Raw genomic sequence first — 10942 nt, forward strand, 5'->3', positions numbered from 1 at the left:
TTCTGCTCCTCGCACCGCCGGCCGTCGCCCCTGGCCTGGGCGTGCGGCTGACCCGGCTTCCCAACCTGCCCTTCTTCGGGAGCTAGTGCCGCTTCCCGAAGCCCTCCTAGGGGGCTGCCAGCCCCCTATGCCCGGGGGCTGGAACCAAACCCCAGTGCTTTATAGGTGCCTTTGTCCCATCCCAAATAGGGATGTTTCTGGCCCTACCAGCCCTCTGCTGTGTATGCAGCCCACCTTAAAACTCAACACCACCATACGCACACATATGCATGCCTGAAGAGGGGTACCTGGCTTTCCGTGTTCTTTTCACCATTACACATAGCTTCGATTTCTTCCTACAGTTGTTATAACAGACATTATAAAGGGGGGGGTTAGAGTGGTAGAGGGGAGATACAATACCTTATTATCTTCCCATGCTAACCATCGTCACTATACTTATGGCTGTGCAAAAAGAAAAAGCACCCTGCTTAAGTGAACCTCCAGCACTGGCCTAGGTAGTTCTTGTCTGCTTTCTCCTAAAGATGAACATTGCTAAAATCTACCTTCTCTGTTACTCCAACTCTTAAGAAGCTACTTAAGTGTATTTTTGGCAGCACATTACTACATGAATCTGAATTGAGTGTGAATCTGGAATGTGTAAGTTGATGCTCTAGTAAGAATTGGATCAAATTTCAAGCACCTTATTTGTAAAGCAGACTGCGAATTTGTCAATCCCAAAAGCAAGACTTTTAAGGAATTGCATAATACCGTGCTCCCTGTGCTACTATTAAAAAACCAAACCAAACAAAAAACCCACCAAAACTCCTTTTTTCATACTGTATTATGCTACAGATAGCTCCTGTCTCCTTGACAGCTTTTTTCGTACAGCTATTTCAAACAGCAGTTAAGTTTAACACACTAAGGTTGGGCTCTTAACACTTGGATAGTAGTGGAAGAAGGGAGATGATATAGCTGGTGTAGATACTGCCTCTTGGACAGAGACAGATGCTGCTTGAAATTATCGGGGAATTTTGAACACCTTGCTTCTAAAGCAGCGGCAGTCTTGCTCTCACGTACCAAGAGGTTTTACACAGTGGCCAATACCTTTTTGAGTATGTTAATATGTAAATCAATAGAGAAACATACTTACATTTTAATTAATTAGGTTTTAAATTTAGTATTCTCTTGAGATGAGTGCTTGTTGGAGATAGTGCAGGGAAGTCTGGGGAAGGTTGTTTATTTGCAAGGTTTTAATTGCATCTGATAATGGCTATGAAGTTAATTTTTTTTTTTTTTTTTTTTTACTAAGAACTTCGGTTCTGAGGCACGCTCGTATGCCAGTTAATAGAATCAGAAGAAATAATTGCTGCGACGGGCATATTCTCTAAGTTTATGCTAACAGAGGTCCACATGGTTTGTTTATTGCTCTAGGGAAGAACCTGGAATCACATGCAGCAGGTCTTACGTGTTATTATATTGCATGGGAAAACTGTTTCCTTCTTTAGTATGTTAATAGATTACAGACTGGACTGGTCTGCTGACATCCCCTACGTCTTTTAGTTTGTGGACGTGATAATGGCTCTTTTTACCAAGAACTCGTGTGTTCCCATCAACGGTCCCCTCCTGTATCAGTCTGCTATTTTGGGAGGCAAACGGCCAAAGCCTCTTCCTCTAAAATTGTCAGATATCCAAAATAGCACCAAAAAATATTTTCATTTATTGTTCGTGTGACTGCATCATCTTTATGTGTCATTGTTGTGGGTTTTTTTGCAGGTTTTTGTTTGGTTGGGTTTTTTTTAAAGTTTATGCCCTTGTCACCTACCCTAAACTAAAAGCGTATCTAGTAGGAATTTGGGGATTCAAATAGGTACCATATACAGGCTCTCAAAGAGATTGCCTTTCATTTATAGTGTTTTGAAAGTATACCCGGGGAGCAAAAACTTCTGAACTTTTATAGCATCATAAGGTCTTTGACAGAAATAAGAAACACTTTATTGACTTGATACTATGGTGTCTCACTGGAGTTGTAGTTCATATGCCTCATGACCCTGTCTTGAATGTTGCTGTGAGCTCAGTCTGTAAAAGAGAGTGAGACTATGAGTTGGTTGAAATAGAGTTTCCATGATATAACAGCATTTTAGTCTGAATGTTTTGGCATCGAGTCAAAATTGATCAAAGTCAAACTGGCTTGAGAGTGTTTAAGGTGGGTTTTTTTGTTGTGGTATTTTAACGAGTATGCAGCTTCTTGAGAAAAACAAGTTTTCTGCCCCCCCGCCCCCTCCCCGGTCTTTTGTCAACCATCTCCTTCCCCCCCAATTTTGAGAGCAAGCACTCTTCAAAAATTTTTTTTATTACCAGCCACAACAGGAAAACAAAAGTAGATACCCATATGCATCTTCTTTACTTGTTTCTTTTCTAGGTATGTACTTCAGTTGCAGACAGGGAACTGTCTTGTACTGTACAGACATGTCTAGAAAAATATCTGAATTGTTTTCATATTTTATCATGTAAGTTTTTGTAGCCTGTTGAAACGGAGCATTCTTTTAGGTTTCAGTAATTAAAGGAATTGTTGCATGTGTTTGGTAGTTGTATCTGGTATATCAAATCTTATTTTGCCTTAAATGTGTGTTTAAAAACTCAGCCTTTATAATTAAAACAATTTAATTACTGTCATTACTTTCATTATTGTCATCTTGCAAAGTAAATCTTAGTCATAAAGTTTCTATGCTGGTACAGGAAAATTCTCCCTGGTTTTGCTATGTTTTAGTTTTATATTTGTGCATGCTTGCTCTTTTTCTCTAGATGCTACAGAGATGCATGGTTTTGTACAGCAAAGGTGAAAACTGTATAGTTTTCTGATAAAAGTAATGAAGACTTGCTTTCAGTATGCTTTTGTGCGCGTTTAAATTTTTCAGATGATCGCTAAAGATTTTTTTGCTCTTTAAATGGCAAAGGTATAGGGATAAGGGAGAGGCTGGTCCAAAGGTCAGGGTAATTGCCTAGGACTTGGACTTAAACTGGCAGTTTCCTTCTCCTGCCACAGATTTTGCGTGTATTGTTGGGCAAATCACTTTTGTGCTCCAGCTGTAAATTGGGTTTAATAGTACTATTTGAATTTGTAGGATTGTTGTAGAGATGCTGAAGCAATTGACAAAATATAGAGGTGTGTAAGTTTCTGAAATGGGAAACTATTTTGTTCTGCATCTCCTGTACTTGGCTGACATCTTGCTTCCTGGTACTTGGTAGGTGGTGCTCTTAACTTTTACTGTATGGACTCTTGCTCAGTAGCATGGGAGAAGAGGAAGGACTACATCAAACACAATTACTGGTATGTAATTTTTGCTTCTTAAATGAAACTGTAATCTAGTATTCTGTGCAGTCTTGGGAACAGGGTGACAAAGAACTGGTTTTATGATGTAAGATACTAATTGGAAGTAAGTGTTACAGGGAAAAAAAATCCAGTGAATGCTGTGAAAGGTTTACCTTTAAGAATCCATAAATATTTTTTCCTCCATTTCTACACACCCAAGTGTGTGTGATGTATTGAGGTCTTCAAGTTTTCTGCTGTTCTGTTGGTGTGTCTTAGAATAGTTTCTGTTCTTCTGTTGGTGTATCCTAGAATAGTAGATGTATGAAAACCAGGTTAACATTCAATTGAAGTTTTGATTATTCTTCACAAGAATATAAGCTGAAATAAAAGAAGCTTCAAACTCTGCACAGTGTTTAATGTTTGATGACGTAATCATACATGGTTGATTAGTAGTCCCAAAAGATGTCTCTAGAGGTCAAGTTTCACATGGGGTGTGTGTGTTTAGAAATTACTGTACATACAACTTTGTAGGAAAAATTAAATGGGATATCCTCCGATAGGAAGTTGCAGGAATATCTAAAAACCTGGAAAAGGTGCTATCAAGCAAAAACTTGGGTTGTATTTAATGGGAATAATGCAAAAATTTTAAGTTACAGGAGAAAATTTTACAAGAAACTTCCAAAGCATTTAATATATTGGTAATCTATGGATAGCTTTTAAGAAGTCTGAAAAATGACCATAAGACCAAGTTCATATATTCTATATTGTAGTCTCTGCATATTATGATTTCTTCATATTACAATTTCTAGAGAGTTTTGTATCTTCAGTGGAAAAAAATCTTTGAGTCGACAAATCCAAAAAAAGCTTATTTCATGGATATATACAGCATTGTAAGAAGTGTTGTACAGAGTCAGACCAAATGTTTAGCTAGCTACTGTGCTATCCCCAGGTTTGCAGAGTAGATAAGTATGTAATGTATTTTGAAAGGAACAATGTTGTTGTACTTTGGTGGATTTTTAGTGACTCTGAAAAAGCTGAGAGAGCGCTCTCTGAAAACATGTGGAACATACTGTAGCAACCAGAAAAGCAAGGCAGAGGTTAGGGCTTACCAAGGGAAATGGAAAATGATATAGAAAGACATTGCAATAGTATTTTGGTTTTATCAGCTTTTAGTTGAAAACCTTTGTTTTGTTTGGGTCACTACATTAAAAAAAATCCCCAAATACTGGGCAAACAGGAATTTTAAGGACAGAAGACTTAGAAGGGACATTATAAAGGTGCATAAATGTAAAGATAAGGTACTAGCTTTCATTTGCAGTCTAATTTTTATAAGGGTAAAAGAATTGACATCTACTGCATTTAAAAAAAAAAAGTTACTTTGTATTTCAAGAGATCAGCTGCAATATTTGAATGGGGCACTATTGTCAAAATTAGTGCAATTCAGAAGAATATCTGGAGGCTAGTGCTTGAAAGTCATACCTTGGAAAATTCAGCAAGTGCTTTTTAGATGTAAATAATGAGAAGCCTGGATGCACCCCACTTATTTTGAGCTGGTGAACCTAAACTAGGCATACGGGAATTTTGCTTTCTTATAGTCAACTGGGAAAGAAGTACAGAAGCCCATACAGAGAATGACTGTGCCTATCCTTATTGGACTTGCACAATTCATGTTGGAATTACACAGTTCAGTTACTCACCTGGGTAAGGGAACCAGAAGGACTGCTTTAGCCACCTCAGTTGAATGTCTCAAGTTATATGGAACAAATCTAGATCTTACTCTCCCTGTAGCCAAAATAAGCTAACCTTTTTCAAGTATGCTGCCCATGGTATTTTTTTCGTGTTACTCTTGCCATTACAGGCATGTTGATGTTCTGGAGGGGTCAAATCTTTTAAAGATGGTGTGCCAGGTTGTATTTTTATTTCCAAAACTAGAGGTTAAGCATGCCAGTAGAAACTCAGGAGGAGCGAGGAGAAACTGCCTCTCCAGTAGGTGAAATACAGCCGTTGAGATGTTTGCTTCTGTGTGAAGCAGTGGCTCCTGACTTCCATCAAGTGTGGAGCTTTATGGGAGCCAGGGAGCCCCTGCCTCTCTCCGATGCCATGACTTGTGGACCTGCTCACCCCTGGTTCCCGAGTGCCGTCTTTGGGACCCAGTCCATATGTTCCTGACCCCTGTTGTACCACACTGGCCATTCTATAACCTGGTATGACAATTCTGATGTTTCTATCTTAAAATAATTTGCTGTTTAAATTTAAGATTAAAGTTTTCTGTTTCATTTTTTAGTGGTTTTTTTTCCCTCCCTCTTGAGCCGTTTATGTTGTACAAGAATTTTTTATTTTATTTTTTTTTAACAGGACACAATGTTTGTGCGAGGATTAAAGAGAAAATGTTTTGATGGCGAAGAAGATATTGAAGGAACTCTGGCTGGTATTAAGGCTATTCCTTCATATAATCTTCAGCGGCAGTCACTTTTAGATATGTCCTTGGTTAAACTTCAGCTGTGTCACATGCTGGTTGAACCTAACCTTTGTCGTTCGGTACTTATAGCCAACACGGTACGGCAGATCCAAGAGGAAATGACTCAAGATGGGACTTGGCAGATGATAAATACACAGAGTACAGGGCAGGCATCCCTGGATCGTCTTGTTTCAACAGATATCCTCTGTCGTTCATCTAGGGAACAAGCTGAGGGAAAGCATGTTCCCAGCTATAGTACTTTCAATAAAGACTTTGAGGGTGACCAGGCGCAAGATAGTTCAGAAACTATGTCAACAGTCTCTTCAGTGCAAGCTCCGAGAAACCTGCAGAGCAATGTGTGGGAAATGGAGAATCCACAAGAAAATAAAGGAAACTTTCAAAAATCATTAGATCAAATATTTGAGACACTAGAGAATAAAAGTCCTAATTCTGTTGAAGATCTGTTTTCAGAAGTTGACAATTCTTACTATGATCTTGATACTATGTTAACAGGCATGATGAGCAACACGAAAATGGGACACTGTGATGGGCTTGAAACATTTTCTTCTCCAACAACTACAACTTCTAACTCTAATTGTAAATCTGATCTTAATGAGCTTGATCATATTGTGGAAATCCTTGTTGAATCCTGAAATTCCTTATGTAGGAGATAAAGATCTGTTAATGAGGAAAAAAAGACTCGAGAAAGCTATTTCCACAGTTTGTTCTATCAAATCTGCACAAATATCTATATATTATATAGATATATATGGTAAAAAAGCACTTCATATTGCAAAATAGTGTTAACTCTTAAGTTAACCTGCAACTTGTAGTGTAATAATCCGATTTGTTGTCCATTGAACTGTAAGTACATACGGTAAATGTTTTTAAGTTTGGGGTCCAAGGCTCTTGAAATTGGGTTCCTTTTACCAATTTGTTTTAGCCTTTGATGGAGGATATGCTCAGTGAGAGGGAGCCTCTCATCTTTTTCTTATACTTCTCCCGGTAAAAATGGTAATAAACGTAGAGAGAAGTTGGATAACTGGTTTCCTATTTTCCTCCGGTTTCCACTTTGTTACACCACATAACTCCTACCATATCTGCTGCTTCTGTTCTAAGTCGCTACATGGCTCTTAAAGAGCAGTATGCAATAGTTCCTGTTATCCTAGCTAGCTTATTCTGTTTTTTGCTACAATTTTTACTTCAAAAATAGTTTTAAAGTGTTTATTGGTGTTTAGATTTTTCCAGGTATTTTCCTAAGATATATTTTTACTACAGATGTTATGTCAGCTGCTAACTTAGTAACTTTTGATCATATCTGCAGTTGGTGTATTTTTTGAAAGATTTTCACAAAGGGATGTTTTTTTACTGTGAGCTACCCAATGTAGTTCAGTAAAGTGTATGTAAATGTAAATATACGATTTTATACTTTACATTAAAATGTAAGAGCTGTTTTCATGATTCTGTTTTATAGAGTAGTACTTTACTAAATTGCGAATTGTACAATTATGCTTTTCATGCCCCGTATACTTGAGTATCATTAGAGGAAGAGCTTTGATCCCGGTAGATACAATTACATTTAATTCATTTCAGACGATATTTTTTGTTAACTACAAACCTAAATTACGTAGGTTTTTATTTATGTGTATTTATATGTAAATGTCATCAAGTGAATTGTTTATCACTGAAGTCTACCATCAAATATTTGTTCATGTGGAATAACTGTCTTGCACTAATTACTACAAAAAGTGTTATTAGCGGCCTTTAAATCTCAACTGGTATGTCATGATGTCTTGTCATAATTAATACGTTCCACTCTTACCAAGGGTTTGCTCTTGGCTTTTTTTAATAACAGAAGATAATACAACATGGGATGGTGTTCTTTTCTTCAAGTACTCACATTCATTTTAGAGTGTATATAATTAATCTTATTCCTATGAGACTTTTTCAGGGGAAAGGGGGAGATCAAGTACAGTGTATGACTTTGTTACAAACTGACAAATGTTTACCTTTGCAAGCTGGTACTGGGGAAGAGCTCCGAACTAGCAGGGAGGTAGAGAAGGGGGAAAAGGTTGATTGGTTTCTGGAATGTGCTAGGGGAAGAGATCCGCCAGTAACTCAGTTGTTTTCTGGAGACCTGAACCAAGCAAGTTCCTGAACACGAAGAGAGTGCATTTCTGCGTCTGACAGACTCTGCCTTCCCACAAGTGACTTTACCTACTACGCCCTACCCTTTTCAGATCCTCGGACCCCTGAAAAGGGGAGGGTGGGGGCAGGGGGGTGTTAAGGACATTCCAGTGTCGCCTCCACAAAAGGAGACCACTGAGCTTATGATTTCAACAAGTGCTTTAGAAGCATCTGGTTTGGGTAAAAATGGCATCACTTTGCTAAATTTTTCAAATTTGATAGTTGAATGCATATGAACTCGGCCACCTGAAACCATGCAGTTGGTGGGAGTCTTCAGTGAATTTGAAAATGTTTTTTGTATCAAACTTGGACATGAGATAATCCATAGTTACTGTAGTAGTTAAACATCGCTTCCTCAATTAAAGCTTGATTAGTAACTTCATATTAAATTATGAAATACCATATAGGTACTTGCAAGTTCAGTCCATATAATACAGCGGGACCAAAGAAACAAGCCAATACTAGAGACATTACTCATAACTGAAGGGTGTTGCAGTAGTATATCCTGCTTCAGGAGGATACAAATATTGATGTGAACTGCCGTATCTCAGTGACATAACAGTCTGTTTTACTTGGCAGTGTTTGTTGCAGTATCAGAGATTCTTCCTTCAAAATTATAAATCCACAGGAAATGTTTCGTGATGCTTTTCTGTGTGCGAATAGATCCACTGGATTGGACAGCAGATGCCTTAGGGTAAAGCAGAAAGCCAGGCAGTTTCAAAGTATTATAAAGGGAACATTAGCATTGAGTAACTAAATTATCTTCTGTCCCTCTGGGGAAGTTCCCCAAAACTGCTATGAACTGTGGTTCAAAACCCACAGGTTTGAACAACTGTGGGTGTTCCCCTCTGCCCCCCCTTGCCCTCCATTTTCATCACATGAGCAATTGCATGTTAAGATATTTAAAAATGCGCTCTTCCCCGCCTCCTTAGTGTGCATCAGTCTCCATGTTACAGGTAGGAATTAGTATAATTTGCTCATAACTGTGCAACTGTATATGTCAAATGCGTGTGTGTGTGTGTATATATATGTATCTATATCTCACTGTTCCAGGCATCTAGCTGGGTGCATTCCTTTACTGAGGAAGCTATGCCTAGTTAGAGCAATTTGTAGAGACTATTTGGCTTAACAGGAAAGGTATTAGGTAAGTATGCATTTATGTAGTTAAGCATTTAAACAGAAATATATATCCTGTTTTATTACGTTCTTAAAACTTAGGCCAAATCGTATGTGCTTTTACATGCCTGATATCTTGGCTCAAGTCTTCAGCAGGTATAAGAATTTGTATTGCTGAAACTTGCACGGTCACTGTACAGAATTGATGTGCGCCTAGAACTGGTCTGACTTTGCAAGGACCGGTCAGTGTAAAATCAGCTTGTCTCCCTTTGTGTGTCTCAGTCTAATTCAGCTGCTCATGCTGGGTAGCTTCACTTCTCTTGTTTAAAAAAAAAAAAAAAAAAAAGCTTTATTTTCTAACTAGCATTGTGATTTCTTTGCTAGTCCAAAGAGGTCTTAGTTAAATATGCATCACTTAAACGTTAATACAGTATATTTCCCCTCTATGTATTCCTCTAAGATACTGAGAGACATCAGAAATGATAGGGTGCCTGTAAGACAGTGAATTTTAAATTACTTATTTTGTGAACTGTTACTACAAATGGCAAGAGATGATACTTGCTGATGGCGATTTTCTTAATTTCTACATATAAATGGGAAATAATTTAACCGCTGTTAAATTAGGAAAGGCTTCTGTAAGATTTTGCTACCACTTCTAGCAGCCTTTTTTCTTTTATGTGCTCCTAGGGAAAAGAGTTATGAAAACTTGCACGGCAGTCGATGCCATGTCTGTAACAAGGCTGTTGGTCTGAATGACATAACCCAGCTTTTGACTTGCGCAAAAAGAAGTACTTTCGAGCAAATAGCTAACATCAAATCTGCTTCCTTCTCAGGTAACCTTGAATACCTGTCCCCTTCTGCCTCTGTGCCTGTGGTGTTTATTTCTCCTTCTCCCTTGCCAGAAAATCCAGAACGCGTGGAGCTTCTGGAGCTCGGGCATTCAGCAAAGGCAAGACGTGTGAGGATCCAGGCTGCGTTAACAATGCCTTGTGCGCGTGAAAGCTTGTCTGCTTATCGCTTCCCTGTTTGTTTGGCGTTTGTTGTTTGGTTTTTTTAATCCCCTCTCTCTTCCGCAGCTCTGTGAGTTTACCTAGCAAAAGATGTTGCCTGTCTCTATGAACATAGCCATGTTTGCCTAAAGGACAAATTTGGTAAACGAAGAGGGAATCGTTTGTTTGGATGAACAGCACTTTTCCAGACTGCTCAGAGGCGCAGCAGTGAGGGGCTTCAGCCTGGTGCAGGTTAGGGATTCACATGCGAGTCTTCACACTTACCAGGAATTACCTGTTTTCAAAGCTGTCCTTAGACTGTTTTTGAAGTCTCAGGTATGTCTGGACTGCTTTAGTAGGTATTTTAGAAAGCATTATTGTAAATTGACTGATAGTATAGTTTTATATTGTAATTATCAGACCATTATGAATGTCTTGTGCCTCAGAATATTGATTTGTGAGCATATGACTGCTTTACAGTTCTGCAGCTTACTCCCTATTCCCGTATAACTAAACAAACTGTCAAAACCTAGGATGAAAAAAATACCCATTTATTTGGTGGCATCTAGGATAAGACAAATAAAAACGCTTTCAAAAGTGACTTCTGTTCAAAGTGAAAGTATGTTTTTGTCTCAGGCCTAGGATGTATAGTCCCTTATGCAAAAAAAACATGACAGATCATGACAAATTTTGATTGCTCATCAACTCTTAAATGAGTGTGATTTCACACTATGTGACTAATACTAGAAGTACAAAAGCACCAAGTTCCAAAGAAATGAAATACACATCTTAGCAAAATATGTATTTTTGTCAGTTTGGCTCATTCAACTATAAGCTTTCACGAGGATTGTATAAACTCCTTTTGGTGTCTCTTGCAAAGTTGACAGTTAAGATAAATTTTCT

The 10942-nt window shown here is 38.2% G+C and overlaps 1 protein-coding gene across 2 annotated transcripts; it reads left to right on the forward strand.

Annotated features, from left to right (window-relative positions):
* Positions 1-3206: 3206 nt before the first annotated feature.
* On the forward strand, positions 3207-7614 carry CDCA4 (cell division cycle associated 4). 2 transcript variants are annotated; one of them, XM_009327517.1, is made up of 3 exons: positions 3236-3307; positions 5319-5493; positions 5645-7613. In XM_009327517.1, the coding sequence occupies exons 2-3, from the start codon at positions 5449-5451 to the stop codon at positions 6398-6400; spliced, it is 801 nt and encodes a 266-aa protein (XP_009325792.1). In that variant the 5' UTR covers positions 3236-3307; positions 5319-5448; the 3' UTR covers positions 6401-7613. The 2 variants fall into 2 exon arrangements, with proteins under 2 accessions (XP_009325800.1, XP_009325792.1); XM_009327525.1 differs by lacking the exon at positions 5319-5493 and having other exon boundaries at positions 3207-3307; positions 5645-7614.
* Positions 7615-10942: the final 3328 nt, after the last annotated feature.

Source organism: Pygoscelis adeliae, unplaced genomic scaffold, assembly GCF_000699105.1.
Source record: "Pygoscelis adeliae isolate BGI_AS28 unplaced genomic scaffold, ASM69910v1 Scaffold130, whole genome shotgun sequence".
Lineage (NCBI taxonomy): Eukaryota > Metazoa > Chordata > Aves > Sphenisciformes > Spheniscidae > Pygoscelis > Pygoscelis adeliae.